Below are 19,627 nucleotides of genomic sequence, written 5' to 3' on the forward strand. Positions count from 1 at the left end.
CTTTATGTGGCAGATCTATTGCATTTTGTTTTCATATTGCTTGAGTGAATACTAAATACTGATGTTTTCTTTGATCCGCTGTGTAGAAATTCAAATATAGTTGTGTAACTTCCACTTGTAGGTTGCTCCGCTGTGATTCTTCTGTGCTAGACTGATGCCATAAGTACTGTTTCATCTTAGGTCATAGAATAGCTTGAAGTACTTTTGTTTCAGCAGTTGGGTTCTTTTAGCTCCACTGAATTCTTCCTGAGAAATAAGAGAAGGTAATATAATTAATACTCTGTCACTGTGAGAAAGCAAGTTGAAAAGGAATGGAAGAGATGCTCCTAGTTAAAGAAAAGAAATCAGTAATTGGAAAGCAAAGTCTCATGTATTCCTCTGAATCCAGCAGCTGAAGCAATGTTAGAGTACTGGAGACTTTTTTTCTGGAGATGCCTTTTTCCCCGTCAACAGGCTCTAGAACAGAAGGTGTTCAATAGACATGCATCTGTTAATGAGCCAGCTTGTAAGACGAGCCTGTTACTCAGGCAAGAGAACATGAAAAACTTAAAGTGGGAAAGATTCTATTTTAACAGACCCCCACAGACAGGAATTCACCCAGATGGCAGTTATCAGACAAGATAGCTTTCAAAATTCCAGGAAGTTTTCCTGCCCATCATTTGAGAAAAGTCCTATTCTGAATGTCTTTGTTGCATACAATTGCTGGCAAGAATTCAATCATCACATGCAACTTAAAAAAGTAAACTTAGTACCTGTCTTGTAGTAGTTACACCACAGTAGTTACTATATATTTTATGTAATGGTAATGAAATGATCATGTATATAAAGGTAATGAAAATCAACATAGACCATTTAAAACTTTTTGTAAGTTTCAAAACAATTTTATGGTTTGTAGCTCAAAATGCTTGAGAAAGAATTACATGCTGATTTTTATATCAGCAAAAAGTAATTTCCGATAAGACTGAAAAATTTGTAATTCATACAAGGTCAAAAATGCAGACTATGATTTCTCCTCAGCTGATGTCAGCAATTCAAAGGTTTGCTATAGGGAAGCAGCTAAAAGTCTTGCTTATTTTATAAGTCAGTTTTTATGTAAATTGACTGACTCTTTCAAAGCATGATCAAATTGTCCAGCAGCATTTAGAGAATTTATATATATTTATGTGTGTGTGTGTGTGTGTGTGTGTGTGTAGTTGATAAATGCATATTTAAACAGTAAATTTTCAAATTTGAAATCACCACTTCTGTCTTAAATTCTGGCATGCAGAATATACTGAACAGAGATATTACCACTATTTCTGGGGATGCTAGCACAGAACAACATATTTTCTCTAGTTTTAGGGTTACTTCAGCCAGACTACTCCCAAAAACTTGAATGTGAAGGACTGTGTTGTAGCAGTTTATTCACTTATGTCTGTTCACTTTCTCAGCAGTGAAAAAAAAGAGTTGAGAGAACTATTCATAATAGCAAAATGTAAAAATGTTTCCTTAGGTAATGTAAACATCAAAGAGAAGAGCACCTGAAGGTTTTTCTCCAATTGAGCAATTGGAGGTGGCTATTCAGACTTGGGTTTTTTTAAGCAGCAGATGATCAGAATTATCATATCTTATAGAAAAGTGAGGTTTGAGTTATTTTATTGATTTTTAAATGCTTTCTTACTCAGGATTATTGATGGACATGATCTGCTACCTTTAGTTCAAGGAGAAGTTACTCAATCTAAGCATGAATTTCTCTTCCATTACTGTAATGCATATTTAAATGCAGTACGCTGGCATCCAGGAAACAGTAAGTAAACTTGCCTGTTCACATTTTAAATATTTAATATAATTTTTATTGCAGCTTGAAAAGAACCAGGAGGAAGCCTTAGGCTATAGTAACAAAAAAGTTGTTTAAAATATCTAGCCTTTTTCCATCTCTTTCACTTTTGTCTTTGCTGTTACATTCCTATTCACCATTTTACTGTTTGACATTATTTTGTAGTTATGTATTAATGTTGAATATGAATGCAATACTGAGATCTATGGTATCTGAAAATGTCCTTTTTTTAAAACCTTCATGAGAGAGAGTCTGTGTAACAGAATGAAGCAGTCAAGGTTGAAACTTACATTGTCCTAAAAATGCACAGGTAATAGGATGGTTTGCTGAATAACAGCAAAAGTATGATGTCAGCCTGGCCACTTTTGTTAGTCATATAACAAAACATAGAGGAATCCCTGAGTCAAAGTCATAATTATCCAATAAATGAATATAGTATTATAGAATCCCTTTTCATGCTTTTTATGAATGACATAATTCCACTTTGTAGGCCAAGGAAAAAAGTATTTCTCACTGATTTGCTCTTTTTAAACTTACAGCTCACTGTTTCTAGTAGCACCTTCCACATTAACCAAGGCATATATCCCTTTCTATAAAAATCTCTGTGCTGAGTGAAATTAAACACACATTTTGTCCCACCTCAGTTGACATTGAAAGTGATGACTTGTGTTACAGCTTCAAAGTAATGATCCAAAACAAGCTTTGGTGTAGAATTTTTTCAATTATTTTTTTATTTAAGTGTTGTGGGAAAGGACTTGTTTAATAGTTAATATGCAAACTTAAAGTACTTAGAAACTCTGTCTCTTTGGTCATCTGTAGGCTGACTCTCTACCTGTCTCAGACTTTAAACTAGGAGAAAGGAAATATTACATATAATATTTAATTACCATTACTGTGCCTCTATGTCTTGCATTTGATAAATAATCATAGGGAAGAACCACACAATCAGATCTAGAACCATTTTGTATCTGCTGTTGGATGAAGTTATTCTGCATCATGAGAGAAGTGAGAAAAGAAGCTGTTTTTTCTCAGACATACACCTTTGCAAGATGATATAACCCTTGTCTGAGGAAAGGGTCATCTTTACTATTCACTGAAGGGGAATGTGATGGGAAATGAATGTGAGCAACAGTGAGGGACTAGTCTACTGCATTTACTTGATGAGTAACAGCAACATAGAATGTGATTCATCCTTTCTCCAAGGCATTCAATTGATAAAGCCCACTCAGAACCTGGTGATGACATTTTCATAACCATGGGCTGGCTTTTGTACAAAAGGTTGTTGTGGTTCAATTCCAGACAGCAACTAAGACTGACAGGGCCATTCTGTGTCTCTTTCTGTGATGGGGAAGAGAACTGGAAGGGTAGAAGTGAGAAGACTCATTAGCTGAGATAAAGACATTTTAACAGATAAAGGAAAAGCCACACTTGTCAGCTAAGCAAAATAAGGAATTAATTTATTATTTCCCATTACCAGGCAGGTGTTCAACCATCTCCAGGAAAGCTGGGCTCCATCACACATAGTGGTGGCTTGGGAAAACAAGTGTCATCCCTGAATATCCTTCCTTTCTTCTTATTTCTGCAGCTTTCTAGCTGAACATGCTGTCATTTGTTCTTGGATATGCCTTGGCTCAGTTGGGGTCAGCTGTCCCAGCAGTGCTCCCACCAAGTGCTCCTTGTGCATCCCCAGCCTACGCACTGGTGGGGTGGGGCAAGAGGCAGAAGAGCCTTGTCTGCTCAGTAATAAATAAAACATCCATGTTATCAACACTGTTTTCAGCACAAATGCAAAACACAGCCCCATATTAGCTGCTGTGAAGTAAATTGGCTCTATTCACACAAAACAAGCACAAAGGTCTTTTGATATTCTGCCTTGTCAGCTTACATTGTAGTGAGAGAAGATAAGAGCCAGGTATTCCTCTCTATTGTCTTATGTGCCAGTCCTCTGTGAGGGCTTCACACCCTTCAGCACCTTCTGCACTTCTCTGGTAATGGGCCTTAACCCAAATGTCCAACTAGACTGCTCGTTCCTTCATTAAACTTGTAATTTATGTTAATTTCAAAGATGCAATTTTTGAAGAATAAAGCAACAACAGCTTAGAAGAGAAAGCTTACAACAGTTAAGGAAAATGTGATGTATGTGTTTATTGATTAAGGTACAAGGTAATGGTACATATACTGTGTGTATGCACTTATTATTGCATCTGTCATGAGATTTCTTACTATATTTATTTTCTGGGAAGTCAAAATTTGCATATCAGTGACAGCTTGCTTATTCCACTATTTTTTCTTGATGCTCAAAGTGTAGTATTAGCTTTGATCCTCAGAAAATCCTCAGCTAAATTCTGCCTAACTATTTTGTCCCATTTTAACTCCATCACCCCATACTTCCCTTAGTAACTCCATCTTTGTCACTATTAGATTTTCACCGTGCTTCAGTCCAGCCCCCCTTTTTTGGGTTTAATTTTTGACTCTTACATATATTTATGAAACAGGATAATGTAGTGTATGTTAAATTTTTGGTAGTTACACATGTTTCCTTTGCTTGCAAGATTCTAGTCTGAGTTAAGCAGGCAGGTTTCTCACATCATTCAGGGAAGGTCAAAAACTTCAGAGTGAACAATTACCATTTTGCATTTATACATTTAGAGGCTAAGAGTTCCTCATAACCAAATCAATACACATCTTCATTAAGTTAAATTAGTTAGGTCAGTTATTGCATTCACAATGTACTTTCCCCTTGATCAGTCCTTTGAAGGAGCTTTTAGAGGATGTGTGCTATGCAATGATCTTCTCAAAAAAGTCTGCAGAATTAAAACCTTGTGTTTTCTAGAGAGTAGTGAGGAAAATAATCCCTTGGGTTTTTCTCTCTTTTCTTTCTCTGCCACAGAAATAAGCTAACATCATTTTTTCTTCATGTCACTTTGACTCACATTTTACCTCATGCTAGAAAATAATGCACATAATCCTTCACATTCTGAATTTTAAAAAATGAATCAAATATCAGGCAAATTTTTTTTTGCTCTCACAGACTTGTGCATGCTGATACTTCATAGAATCACAGAGATACAGAATAAGCTGAGTTGGAAGGGACCCACATCCTTCCATTCAATGGAAGGATCATTGAGTCCAACTTCTGTAATTGCCCTGGAAGCAGCCAAGATATATAGTCCTAGTCCTTGAAGGATTATTTTCTGTTGTTTTGAAAGCTTATAAATATTTGTATTTTAATGTATCTGTCAAAAATACGGAGGGAAAGACATGTAAAAAAAATAAAGTTATTTCCCATTATCAATACTTTTTCTGCACAGCTGCCTGGTATACCACAGAAGTACCAATATATGAAAGCAACCCCTTTAGAAAAAAAAACACTGCATTTTCTTTCTTCCTAGTAGGGTGTAATCACCTTGTTTTTTAAAGCATTGAGTATTTTCTTTTAATCATTAAGCATTTATATTGAAAATAAAACAGATGTAGGATCTGCCTTTACTTTCTTGAGCTGAGCCACCCAAAATTTTTGTGTTGCTTTCTGCAATGTATGCCAGATGATACTTTGGCCTGTTTTAAGTCTGATCACATGTTCTTCTGCTTGAGCAAGTTGACCAGTATTTTTGTATTTGATAACTTTATAATTTAGCATAACTGAGTGCTAAAAAACTACCAAGAGCACTGTCTCCAGAATATTACTGGCATTTGAATCAGTACTACTAAAAATGCATTGCTATGACAACTTAATTATAAGGAGAGGATTAATCAGATACACAGCAAATCTATAGTTGAATGAACTTCATCTTTCAAGTTGCACTGCTTGTGTGCAAAATTTTGGTTTGATAAGGAGAAAATATATTGTAATGCTGTGTAATAAATATTGAGAAACATAATACAATGCAGTCTGCATTATAAAGAAATAATGATCTTCACAGTATTTTCCTACTACTGATAAAAATATAATAATGTTTCTGATGAATGCTAGAGTGACTTTACTAGCAGCACTTCACTTTTTCTATTTCAAAATGGATTTCGTTCTTCAGTGTAGTATGTCATTCAGTAAACAAAAGACAAGGAGATTTTCTATGGGAAGTTCCATTGAAGCAGACTACACTGCAATGCCAAACTACCTTATTGTGCAAATATAATGACTTTTAAAGACAGTAGAAATTCACTGAGAAGCTTTATATAGAAATTTCCCACTTTGCTTCAATTAACAAGTAAGATACATTTCAATTATTGTTTATATTGACTTTCTTGAATGTTGTGAACTACCTCAATTTCTGAAATTATTTCAGCCAAATTCACTAGTGAGGGATTTTCTCTGTAGTATCACCGAATTCAAAGCTATTCTGATTCCTGGCTGTTGCTATATTCTTCAGCATCCAACAGTATTTAATGACACATATTTTGTTTTATGGCTAGGGGTTATAGGCACTTCCTAGTCATTTTTCTACATTTTCAGCTGTAAAAATTGAAGGTGAAAAACAAATAAAAAATAAATTATAGAGAAATATTTTGGTTTGCAGTTTTCAGACTGAATATATAGGATAAATTTACCAGAATGATGTTTTGGGTTTTTTAAGAGGTTCCTCCAGATTTAGTTTGACTAAAAAAATTGGAGTCAAAACAAAGAGAGGGCAAAACATAAAAAATCTTCTCAGAAGCGTCATTTTGTAACAATTTCTGGTTTGGAAAAGCACAGCCTTTCTTGTGAAATTGAGTTAAAATGGACCTGGTTTTGAAGAAATTAGACATGAGGAATACCTTCCACTTTTCCTTACCTCTCAAAAGCTCAATGTTATTCATGCCTTAAGGGTAGTAAGGGTTACCTTATAAATTAAGGGGGCTTACATTTATATAGTGCCATTCTTAGCTTAATTTTTTGTAACACCACATTCAGTGTTAATAGTTTAAAACTGTAAAATTAAATCGTATGCTTAAAACACTGGCTTGTGAGCACAATATTATACTCTGACAAAAAACACAGGAGTTCGAGTTTAGACAAGTAACAGGAACTGGAAAACTTCTAAAAAGTTCTGGAACCAGCTTGAAGTGTTTTTTTTTTTGCAGTCTGGTTCTCATTGTGAGGGTAGGTGAATCTAGTGGTTGTCTCTAGCAAACAGTGTGTATATAATGTGTATATACACAGTCTAGCATTAATGTGTATATAAGGGAAATTTGAGAGTGTTATGTAGTGCAAAAACACTTGAAAATGCCTGTCCTTCCTTGTTTGGTCCTCTTAGTGCAGCTAAGAAATATAATTATGCAGACATCCACAGAGTAAATGAAAACTTCTCTTTGCTCTGAATTGGAATGTATTAGAGTTTTTCCTAAGTACTTGATATTTTAAAGATCTGTCTTAATATTGCTTCCACTTTCTGAATATAAACAAGACATTTCAAATAATGAATTCTCTAAAGCCTCATAAGCTTCTTTTTTATTACTTTCTTAGTAATTACAGAGGGAAATTTTCAGTGTGTTCTTTACCATAGTGTTAAAAAATGCTACAGCATCTTCATTTGTAACATGTGGGATGTGCTTGTCATACACAGAAGACCCATTGGCAGAACCCATACCCTTGCCTAACTTCTTCCTATTCTTTTTACTTGCTTCTCTGAGGAGCTTTTTCCATTTATGATTTATTTGCCTTCTCTGTGGGGAACAAAGGACTTAGAAGATGTTGTTACAGATCAGTAAAGCTCACATTGACCCTGAGAATGCCAACAGTTACAGTTGCTTTCATTGCTTAACAGTACAAATGAAGGAATACTTAATAGAAGCTTGATCCAAAAATTTCTTCTTTCGCAAAACATCTTCAAGGAGAGATACTACCATGTAGCTTCCACTGCTGTCAAGGAAACATTTTGTTTCCTTACAAAGAAACATCTTTTTTTTTGTCCAATCTTTTATCACACCAACCTTGTATCTTTTCTCAGAAGATAACAGATGAGAAACGATAAAATAGAAATAAACATTTAAAGGAGTAAAACTTTCCTATTGTCACAAAAATTCTAGATTTCCAGCTAGAAAGAATTGACTTTTTCTTTAATTGTATTAAAATTGATTCTGGGACATTTTTGTTTTAGAGGGCTGTTCCCCTAGTGAAGGACCATGGTAAATGTCCCTTGACAGTGGCATTATGCACACAGACTTTCAGTGATCATATCAGAATGCTTTTTCCTCATATAAAAATAGAAACTGTAACATACTGGTCTATTGAGTTCAAAATATCTTGACCTAAATTAGTAATGTTTTTAGTGAACACTAAAAGAGGTAGACAGGTTTCAGTGATCCTATAATGGCAAAAGCATTTAAAGTAGATAATTCAGTGCTATTTAAACCTCAACTTTAATGGTTTGCTGTCAAATATTTTGTCATGCATTTGTGATATGTACAAAAGATAAATTTTAACGGATTTTTTCTGTATACTCCACAGATAACACTTAAATACAAAAAGGTATCTGAGTCAGAGCAACTGTCTGATATATTTATATATATATATAAATTTAGCAGTAGTGAAAACAACAACCACATAAAATACTAGGTAAAAATGCTCTGCAACTTTCAAAAACTAATTTCAGCATTACAAGTTACATTAAAAGTGAGTCTTTAACAATATCTGGAGCAATACACTTCCAAAAATATCTTCAGCTCAATGTTGGATTTGAGCCTCCAGCATTTTGCATGTTACATTCAGAACATAGTGCTGATTCATCCTAATTTTAAAGTCGGATTCAAATGGCATGTGTTGTCTTAGGCAATGTTCTTCAAGGGAAGTAGTTAATGCATGCACAACCCACGTGGAGTATTTCGTGTGCCACAGCCTCTAACCTCATATCATTACTCCTAGAAAATAAAACAAACCATATGTTTATTAGAGAAATTCCCTAGAAACTTGACTGTCAATAGTGAGGTGACTTCTCAGTATGGCATGAGAAGACCCTGCCATGAAAGGCAGAAGGAATAAACGTAGAAGAAAGCAGTGAATGTTTGCAGGCTAGGTGCACTTGGGCAATACTATGGTGGAGGCCAGTGTGCAATCTGTGGATGATGTGCACTCTGTACTCATGTAATTTAAGTTCTGCTCAGTACTTTGGACAGAAAACACAAGCAGAATTACTCAGTAATCACTGAAACTGTTATCAACCCGAGAAAAGCTCACATCTCAGTACAAAGAGTGATCTTTTTGTTGCTTTCAGACCATTTTATGTGGTCTCAAAATATCAGAGGGTATGTAACACATTGAATTTTTCAAGTATCTTTTCTTAAGGCATTTACAGTTTCTTAAAACTAAAAGTAAGGGAAAAAAAAACCCACAGCAAAACACTGAACAGATTTCTATAACTTGTTACTTGTTGTGTCATCTTTAGTAGAGAAATTTTGTAGTGGATTTATATGAAAGCTTTTTGAAACTGAAGGAGACTACATTTCACTTGTAGTTTTTTATCATAGTTCTTTCAATTACCTCCTAGCAGAAAAGCAAATTAGGTGAAATAGTATAAAATAGGTTCCTGCACATTGTGACATTTTTCACATTTATTCAAAGTTTTAACCCCAAATTTATTGAAAATAATTCTTCAGATGCAGTTCACTTGTATTCAGGAGAATTTTATGGTCTCGTGATTGTAGGTCTGTAAGGTGAACATTTCTGAGACTCAATTACTCAGTCCTCTTCAAGATTGACATTTTAAAGCAAAGTCGGTTTCTAGCATTTGCAGTACAAGGAGGAAGGTAGAAATCATGGCTCACTCACAACATTAAAAGTCAACAAGACTATAAAACCTCAATAAAGATAATGAAAATTTAGTTCTTTGATTTAGCACTAATGCAATAAAGAAAGGGTGACCCTTTTAGTATTAAGAAATATTAGTCATCCTTAAGATAATTTTGTCATTACCAAGTGTGTGCTAATTTTTCATGTACAACCTGTTACCTGTCTGTTGAACATTAACTTTTAAATGGTATTATATCACAGAAGCAAGATAATCAATCATCTCACTTGCTCAGTGAGTAGAGTCTTCAAGACTCCATAGAGTCTTCAAGATTAATTTAATTATATTATCTGGACTCTCTTCAATGCCACAGGATATTTACAGGCAGTTATTCAGTCTGAAAGTGTTATCTTTCTGTATGGTCCTGTTTGGTGACAAAATAGAGACTGAATCTCAGTCCTAAAAGCTTATAGTTATCTTAGCATTAGTTAATATCCTTGACAGCAAAACTACTTAGCCACAAAGCTTTATAGTGTGGACTCAAAACCAATATCTTGATTACTGTGTTGTTAATAATTCCACTTTGAATTTTCTACTCTAGCTCTTTACAGAATTGAAATTTTGAGAGGTTTTAGTTGATTCACATGGATTTGGTTTTTTGTTTGCTTGTTTTTGTTTTGTTGTTGTTGTTGTGAGTTGGTTGTTTGGTGGGTTTTTTAACAAAGTTCCCCTCCCATTCCTATCCAATGCCAAGCTCCAAATACTTTATTATCTTCCAAAAGCCAACATTGTTAATTAATCACCTGGTGAAGCTGCTAAAACAGTACTATGATACAGAAACATAAAGCTAATTAGGAAGAGGTAATAACAATGTATAAATGATTTAATGAAGATTTTGACTTTAGCAGTATGAAAATACAAGACTGAAATATTAGACAAGAAAGTATGAGTAAATAAATCTACCTGAGTGAAAAAATTACTTATTCTCTGAAAATGTTTTCTCAAAACTCTGGAATTTCTTTTGAATGCATTTTAGAGCATTCTAGGATGCTCTGGGAAACACTGAAATTAGGATTCATTAGTTCTTCATGACCATGGTACCTTAGAACTGCAAATCTTTTAGTTCCATCAGGGTCTAAGTCCACTTTATCCCACAGCTGGTCATGGAGGCACTTTCATGCACTTTCTCTACTTCTTCATCTCTCACATTATCCCAGTCTAGCAAATGGGATTTTGTTGCAACTACATTGCTGTTTGCTTTTATCAGCTGTTACCTTTCTGTCTCAGACATTGTTGTTTTATGGAAAAATTAAATTTCTATGTGCTGTAGGTAGACTGTGGGTTTTAAAGCATTGATAAAAAAATGGAATTTTCTGTGCTGTAGGATATCCCTCTCTGTTTTATGCAACATATCTAAATTAGAAGCTAAAACAATTCCTTTATTAATATATATATATGTATCAGATGCTCTATATGAGATCATAGTTTTAGTATCTGATTTCTCAAAGCCTAATACTCAGACACAATTATGATTCATAAATATTACATAAAAGTTTAAGATTTTTGACTTACACCCATAGAGGATGACACTGATAGCTCTATAATACTGAATGGTGGATTGCTTGGAGTATTTTTAGTTGACAATGTTTTTTTGACTCTGAAAAACAATGTAATTTTTACTAAAACCAATTTTCAGCTGTAGCCAGAGGCCCTAAGACCATATACCTTTATGATTCAGAAACAACTGGAGCTCTTGAACATTCAGGTCACTTTTCAAAAAGCAACTTACAAGAAATCCAGAGATTAAGTAAAACTTATTGTTTTTTCTAGAAAATCAGTTTCTTCAGTGAGGACTATTTGTATGTATGCTGTGAAGGCATGAGCTTATGTGAAAGTATGAGGACAAATACAGGTTTCACAGAAGTAAAGATGAGATATGCTGTGAGAGGGAAGTTTTGCCTTGAAGTTGGAAATTTCCTAAAAAACCTTAATATCATATGGAAGCTTTTGTCCTAACAGAGCTGATCAGAATAAGAAGACCAAAGGTAGAATCAAGAAAATGAGAGAGAAAAATGTAGCTATTATGTCATGCTGAAACTGAGGCTTTATATAACTGACTTTTTTTCAAAACAAATACAGAGACATGTAAAAATTTTTTTGAGTTCTGTTTGCAATGGTCAGTATTAAACTTTGAAGGAAAACTTTAGAACTTCATACATTTTATTTTATTTTTCATTCTCTAATTTTATGTTTTGAGTAAGGAAAATATTAGTAATCTGATGCATTCTTTAGTGGCAGGAAATACATTATGTAACTTTAAATAGGGATTATAATAAAATTAAATCTATTTTAAAAATGAATTATGATATTTGATAAATATGATATTTGAAATATTTGGATTATGGCATTTGAATTTTTCAAAATTAGCGAAAATTACCAGTTCTTTTGCAACTAAATTCTATTAGATATGAAACTTTGACAGTTTTCAGGTTTTTTTCCAGGAAATATTGCAAAGTTCATTAATGAGCTTATCTTAGCACAAGAGTAAGTACTGAACACAAATGTCCCAGTTCAGTTTCACGGTCAATGGAAACATAATCAGTCTGTGGGTAGAAGAGCAACTGGGAATTGCAAAAAATTTTACAAGAGTACAGGTTGTTTCCTCATATGCTTCAGTTCATTCAGCTCTGCTCTAGTGGAGCTGTTGGGTCATTTAAAGGGTCTGGTGATTTCAAGAATGCTGAGTAGCACCAAATACCAGAGCTGTGTTGTGGCCACAGAAGGCTGGCTTAGAAAACCATACTGCTATTTAGAAAGAGGCCATAATAATCAAGAAAAAAGTGCTGAGGAATGCTTTAACTGGGTTCGGGAACATGGTACTAAATTGATAATACAAAGCCTCCTGATAATAATCAAAGGCCTCATTCCCCTCCACCCCCACCCTTTTATATTGCCAAAATATTTGAGGTCTTCATATTGAAAGTGTTTTATATCTACCAATGACTTTAAATGGTGATGACATACCGATTTTTGAAAAAAATTAGCCAAGCCAAACCAAAACAGTAACCCTGAACTAAGATCAGACAAGTATAGTTGAATGTTTAGCAAACAGCAGGTGGAACTAAAAAGAGGAAACTTTCCACTTGTACTTCAGAAAATAATTTTTAATATATATCTTTCAAAGCATTTAATCCATGGGAAGTGTTTGTATTTCGAAGATAGAAAATATGAAAAAATCAACATTACTCTCTTAACACAGCTTAAATGTGAACAAGTTACAAATTTTTATCTCTTAATCAAGAAAATTAAGTATAAATTATTAGAATGTTTTAAAGTATTATTCCATTAGTGGGTATTTTTGAAACAAAGATGGGTGCAAGTGATTACAAGGACAATGTCTACATCTCAAGCTTGATAAGTCTGTGTTATTGCCATGGCATGGAGAAGTCAGAAACAGATTTCTATTCCATTAACATGTGAAACTTAAGAGCTTGGCTGAGCCTGCCAATGCAATCTCTGCCTGGACTCACAAGGACAGTTCCTATGATACTTGGTAGTTTCTAAGTAATTTCAAGCAACTTGTTCTCTTTGCAGACCAAATTGACCTCAGTTTTTTGGGGTTTTTTTTGCCCTGCTGTATAGTTAGATTTTGCATTTCAGTTTCTACATACTTGAAAAAGCTTTGTGAGGACACGTTGTGTCTCAGGGATGGAGAGGAGAAGCTTTAGGAAGACTTAATCTATCTGCATTCTTGGACATCTGTACAGCCGTGTAATATGTCTGTATATGGGTATCTTACTCCTCCTGTAAATTTTGATTGGCTCTTGCAGAGCTGGCTGTGGAAGCAGATGACGTTTTTTATGCTTAAAGTTTTGGTCTTTTTATATTTGATAGGTGACTAGTGATCCAAAGTTCTGAAGTTAAAACTAGACAGATCTATGAGATTCAGCAGGACAGGCAAAGCTTTCAAAGTGAGGGTGAAGATCTGGATGACAGGTAAATTGTTTGGCAGGTTCATCTGCCTGGTCTGACTATCACTTGAGTGCATTTTGGTTGGTAGACTTCCTAACTGAATTCCTAATTGAATTTCAGGTTCCTTTTTTTGTCTTCAGAGTCTAATTGTCAAGACCTCAGTTAGGAATTCCCTCTGGGTATCAATAAAAAGTTTAAGAGAGACTTAAATCTTGGACATGTTCAGGGTAAATGACAGCTAGTTAGAGACTTCTTTGGAAATGTTATAGAAAGTGTCTTTTAATTAATCACAAGATGAAATAGGAGTAAATGCCTGTCAGTGTGCAGTGCACTATAGTACGAAGGAAGGATCAGTGCTGAATGCTAAACTAAACCTGGTTTACAGCTGAAAATAATTAATGTAATCCATTTTCTTTTCCATTGCAATGGATGAGGAATATGTGTAAGATTATTTGCTTTGTGAAGAACAACATAAAAATGCTTAGAAGGGGCCAGGGTAGTGAATAAAATAGGAAGACATTTCCTAGTCTTTCCTGTTGCCATTACTATTGTCACAGATTTTATAAGGAGTATTTTGTCAAAGAAACCAGCTAAAATTGAGAGATGGAGACTGAGTTTGCAGAACTATGAATTAAAAATTTAATGTAAGATTCAACAGTCCAGAAAAAGCTACCAGTATGCAGATGTTTCTATTTCACAATATCATGCCATTACTCTTAACTGCAGTGAGGAGGAAGGGCATATATAAAATTTATATCTGTCATGTAGTGCCAAAAGCACTTTGAGTTGTTCTGAGAAGGTACAATGTGTAACTGAATTACTTCAGACTGCAAACAGTTTTATATTCTATTTATTTATATCACTTCTTAAAATAAGAGGTTAGAGTCCTTAAAGGAAACCATAATGTATGGAAACATACTCTTACACCAGTAAAAGGTGTATTTTATGCTCAAGGATAAAGCTTTCTTTGTTTAACTTGTCTTTGTAATTGTCTTAACATATTTGAACCTTATTGTGCTGCAAGAAGTAATAATAGGTGTTGGATTGAGTTTATGAGGTAAGTGCCCTCTTCAAAGATACTTTGAGGCTTGTTAGAATTATTAAATTGAATTGTATTGTTAGTAAAAAGTAAAAGATCAAGCCAAAGGCAACAAACATGTTTTCTACCCCCTCATTCACAGCAGTGGTCTACCTACTGTGCTCCAGAAACTGGAGAGAAAAAATCTCCACCAGTATTCCTTTTGCCACTCATGTATCATCAAAACCCCTGGCCCTCTGTGACACTGACTGAAGTTCTAGTACTCTTGTATTTCTTGCACAACAATCTGTAAGAAAATATAGCTCAGAGAATGAAGAACAGTGGCTGGAGTTCTCGAGGTCCATTGCTGCATTCTTCTAGTTTGAGATGAACTCACTCCATAGCTGATTACATCTCAGCTCACCACTGTGGGCATTGTGTAGGATTATCCTATGCTGATGAATCTCTCCAGAAGACTCAAGAGCTGGGAAGGTCTTTGTTCAAATGCTGCACCCAGGTCCCTGCATCACACAGGTCAAAAGCACCTGGGTTTACCTGGCTATATTAAGTAGTATGCCACATATACATGTACAAGCCATGAGAAGAAAAGGCAACAAGATGTTACCACTGAGATGCTGAGTAACTGAGGATGTTTGGAGGGAGAGGATGTTGCTCAGCCGACATGGGTTTAATCTTCAGGGAGGTAAGCTGAATACTGGTTTTTCTACAAGACAGAGTTAGTTGTCCAGTGAACAGGATAGTTAGAGTTGGTAAAACTTGATTCAGGTAGCTTCTTCCCATGGGCCTTGAGACAAAATTAAATTAATTCCTCACAGTATATCCAATAATATATATTAGTGTTGCAAAGAAATAAAACAGTTTTTGACTGTTTTATTAAGCAGTAGCACAGGTGGCCAAAAATAATTTACTCATTATTTTTCATAAATTGTTTGAAGTAGGAGATTTGATGGATGTTGAGCAGCATATGCAGATCCTTGCTTAAGCAATTAGTTAAGCACACAGCAGCTTCAGTCATAGAATACATTGTACTATGCTAAATTTAAGCATGGAGTTATTATTTTAAGCTAATGTAGGACTACTTTGTTGAACTGAAGGCAAACAAGATTAAATAATCAGTAAGTTCACAGGGATTTTTACATTCACTTCAGTGCACCACAACTCTACAAAAGACATGGAAATGGAATTTAGAATAGACAATGCAAAAGGTAATTGAGGAATGGGGCAGACCAAATGAACTATGAGACAGTCATCTGTACCAAAATCCTTATTTAAACTCCAGAAAAAGTTTGTGAAGGATTTGTATTTGAAAAAGTTAGTAGATAAAACACCAAGTGAAAGGAGTGTGCCAATAAAATGTCTTTGTCTTCTGCAATAAAGGAAATGAATGATTGTAGCACAAAAGACACCATACATCAAGAGAGCTCTTAGAAAATACACTGTGGAGAACAATTGTGCAGTGGCAGGGGGATGAATTAGATGACAAAAAGAAAATTCACTAGAAATACCAGAAATGAGATTTTGTCCCTATTTTCTACAACTCGAACATAAGAAACTATACATTTATATGAGCAAGATGCAGCATCTCATGAGCAGTGTTGATGTAGATGTGCTGTAGTTAGCAACTGCATTTCAAAGGTCACTGAATGACCATTAAGGATAAGTAAGGCTCATTTTAAAAAAGTGTGTAGAAGTAACATATATCAGCAAGGAAGGCAAACCTCTCTATTTTCTGGCCATGTCAGTGATATTTATGGGTTTTACTTGTGCTTGAGAGGAGGAAATTTTTAACACTCTATGGATGAACACTGTGATTTTCATAAGCAACAACGCCTTATAGATAGGTATCTTAAAAACAAAATTGAGGGTAGATGAGAAAACACTGGGGAGACAAGTTCAGCTTTCTAAGTGGGTGACACTTCATCCTGAAGGTCATTCCAACAGAACTGTGAGTGACCCCTGCACTGGCAGGGACTCGACTGACAGAGCAATGTCTTCCAGCACCTGAGCAGAATGAGCAGAGCTGGGTGCTGGTAACAGACTCCAAAGTAGCCCCAATCCTGGCAAGGTGGTGAGTCAAGTTCAGGATCTACCCAGGGAGTGCAGTAAGGAGCAGGAGGAGATGAGAGCACAGACAGAGCTGGAAGGAAGGCTGTAGCCTGGAGACATCCAGAGACAGGGCTGGGAACTGGCACTGCTGCACCACTCAGGCAGGGACTGGTGGCCTTGGGCTGAGCTGAAATGGGGATCCTGGTCCATGGGCAGGGTGCACAGATGAGGATCCACCCAAGGGCAGGGCCAGTGAGGCTTTTTGGTGTCATCAAGACTCATAACACCTTGGTTCTTTAGCAAACTCTGAAGATGGTGATGACAACATGTACATGTATGCTATACTGTGTAGATGCCTACAGCTGAGCTAACCTCAGAGAGTCGCTCTCATGAAAAGAGAAACAAGCATAACTCTTCTCATCCTAAACACCTCATAAAAGTTAAGAAGCAGATAAGTATAGGCTGGTAACTGGCTTACATAAAGACCAGCACGTTGGTTGCAGTGATCCAAAATGAGGTGAGGTGACCAGATTGTCAGATTGAATGCTAAGTAGCAGCAAAGTGATGAGCAATAAATCCTATTTTAGTAACATGAATTTAAAAGTGGAGATGCCTTGCTACCTTTTTCACATTCTGAAAAATAGTATTATTGTGCTAAGTGACAGGAAGAATGCTATAGGAGGCTTTTGAAGTTGACTAGGAATTTTAGACTCAGGTAATTTATTTAGTGTAATTTTTTCTTTTAAATCACCAGAGATTCAAATAAGGGCCTGTCTACATATATAGATAAATAAGATAGTCATTAAAATGTGCAATAAAATGCAAAGAGTTAACTGGTTTTGGAACACAAAGCAGCATTTTATTCATTCATTAGTGTCATGAAAGAACTGACTTGAATGGTCAGATATCAAAATGCAAATCCTGACTTGAGTGGCAGTGTCATAAATACCTTTAAAATCTAATTAAGAAAGCGCCACTCACTATGTTTGTTCAATTTTCCTTTTAACACAAGACTGAAATTGTCATTTACTTTGCCTGTCAGCTATGAGCTCTCTAGGAATTTTTTTACTTTCTCCTACAGGTGGTGTTGGTAATGGGGCGACTCTTGTTGTGGAAGCATGGGTGTCCCTTCACAAAATCACTTTAAAAAACTTCACAGTCTCATTTAAACCTCATTCCTTGTCACCAGACTTTGTCTTAATAGCAACACACAGTGGCAAAGTAATCTATCAAAGAAATTGCACAAAATCTTTTAGCAAAAAGTAGCAAGCTTCCATAGATACATATAAATATCTTTCACTGATATTAGACATTTGCATGCTATAGTTTACAACAAAGTTGTTTCTTGAGGTTTCCTCAAGAGTAGAAGACAAATGCTGCAGGCCACTTTTCTTGATTTGAGTGCTGCCATTCATGAAAAACATTGAAGTGTCAGTGTGATATGGATTAGTGTTTGTTCTCCACTGAAGGACTTAAATAGCATCAAGTATCTGATTCATAATATGTAGCACATGGGAGAAATTCACTTTTCCTTCAGTAATAACTCAGGAGTCATCACATTACTTGCAGCACATTTTTGTTGGACAGAGAGCAGCCCCTTTCTCCCCTCTGAACTGTGTCCTTTTACAGTGTTTTTCATCTTTTTCCTGTCTGTTTATTCATCTGGCTGTCTTTATTTCTCATCTCACTGATAGTGAGTCCTCTTTTGATCCTCTTAATTGATCCAACCCTTGTGTGACTCTCCCTCCTGACACTGTAGAAGCTGGAATGAACTCTGACCCTCATAAGGGTTTTTCTGCCATTTGCCTTTTGTTTTTCTATCTTACAAGTTCCTTGACTTTGAGTATTCTCTCTAGAGAAGCCTCCTATTTTAGAAGTGGGTTTGGAGTTGATTTTTTTTTTTGTTGCTGATGATGATTTCTCAAAGATCTTTATGGTTTCTTTCTTTACTCATTTTATGTTTTATTATGTCAAAAATAAATATCTTTTTGCTCTGCATGAAATGTCTAATCACTTACTACTGTTTCTTGCTGTAGTTCATTGCAACCTTTTAATATCCTTGAATATTGAAGATATTTTGTTTCCCTGCTTCCTAACTTGCTTTATGAGCATCAACCTCCCTCCATGTTTGCCCCCTTTGTTTTTTTCCCCCTCTCTCTGCCTGATCTTCCCCATGTCATGGAGGCACCACAATCAAGGAAAGCTTCCAAAAAATCTCAAAATTGTCTCCCAAATCCCTTCTTCGTGTTTTGTGTTTCAACACAGCACTGGAGGAAGCAAAATAAGCATCAAATGTCATTTACCTAAACTATCTCATTAAAATTTTTAATATGCTATCTTGAGCCTCGTATCAGAGCAGCTGCAGTTGAGTTTGGGTGACACAGTTATGGACATATTATTTGATAAGTGTGAAATAACATGACTGTCAAAAGAGAGAAGAGCATTTCTAGCATGAGGAGACACCAGGAAACAGTTTGTATCAAGCTCAAGAAAATTGACCTAATCATCTGATACAAATTTCTGCTCACAAATTTTAGGTAGGAAAGTGTTCCCCCCTGACAGGCATGACAAATACTGTTAAAGTATTTTCTTGCCTTTGCTCTGCTCTGTGTTGGTGGCAGCAGAGTTATTGTTAGGCTCAGGCAGAGCTATTTATACCCTGGGATTTGCAGTGCTCCATTCCCTACCAGCATTCCCCTTCTTACTCTGGGAGTAAGAGAGAGAGAGAGATTGAGAGAGATGTGAATAAAGAGAATGAAAAGAAATTATATACGATCCTTTAAAAAATACTGACGCTACTCCTAATCATAGCAAGAGCATGAAACAAACTTATTATCATAGTTATTTAAGCTGAAATGGAGACTTTTTTTTTTTGCCTTTCTGCTTCTTGTCTTATTTTCACATCCCTTTATCGTGTTTTACATTGCAAGCTAAGAGGCACGAGTATGGCTGCAGTATGGAAGGCACAAGCCAGACTTCCTGTAAAACCCAAAAAACAACAACATAAACCAAAAAAACCAAAAAAAACCAAGCCCCCCCAAAAAACCTAAA

General features: G+C 35.4%; 1 protein-coding gene across 12 annotated transcripts in view; it reads left to right on the forward strand.

The window, feature by feature from the left end:
* Positions 1–19,627, forward strand: part of STS (steroid sulfatase) — a 107,441-nt gene that overhangs the window by 76,311 nt on the left and 11,503 nt on the right. For 11 of the 12 annotated variants that reach the window (XM_005487537.4, XM_026793789.2, XM_074535979.1 and 8 more), the window contains one exon: positions 1,665–1,786. The exons of the other annotated variant lie outside the window; for it this stretch is intronic. In XM_005487537.4, the coding sequence (XP_005487594.2) occupies positions 1,665–1,786 (122 nt within the window). The remainder of the gene's footprint in view (positions 1–1,664; positions 1,787–19,627) is intronic. 12 annotated transcript variants of the gene reach the window in all.

This window comes from Zonotrichia albicollis, chromosome 2 (assembly GCF_047830755.1).
Source record: "Zonotrichia albicollis isolate bZonAlb1 chromosome 2, bZonAlb1.hap1, whole genome shotgun sequence".
In the NCBI taxonomy this organism is placed as follows: Eukaryota; Metazoa; Chordata; class Aves; order Passeriformes; family Passerellidae; genus Zonotrichia; species Zonotrichia albicollis.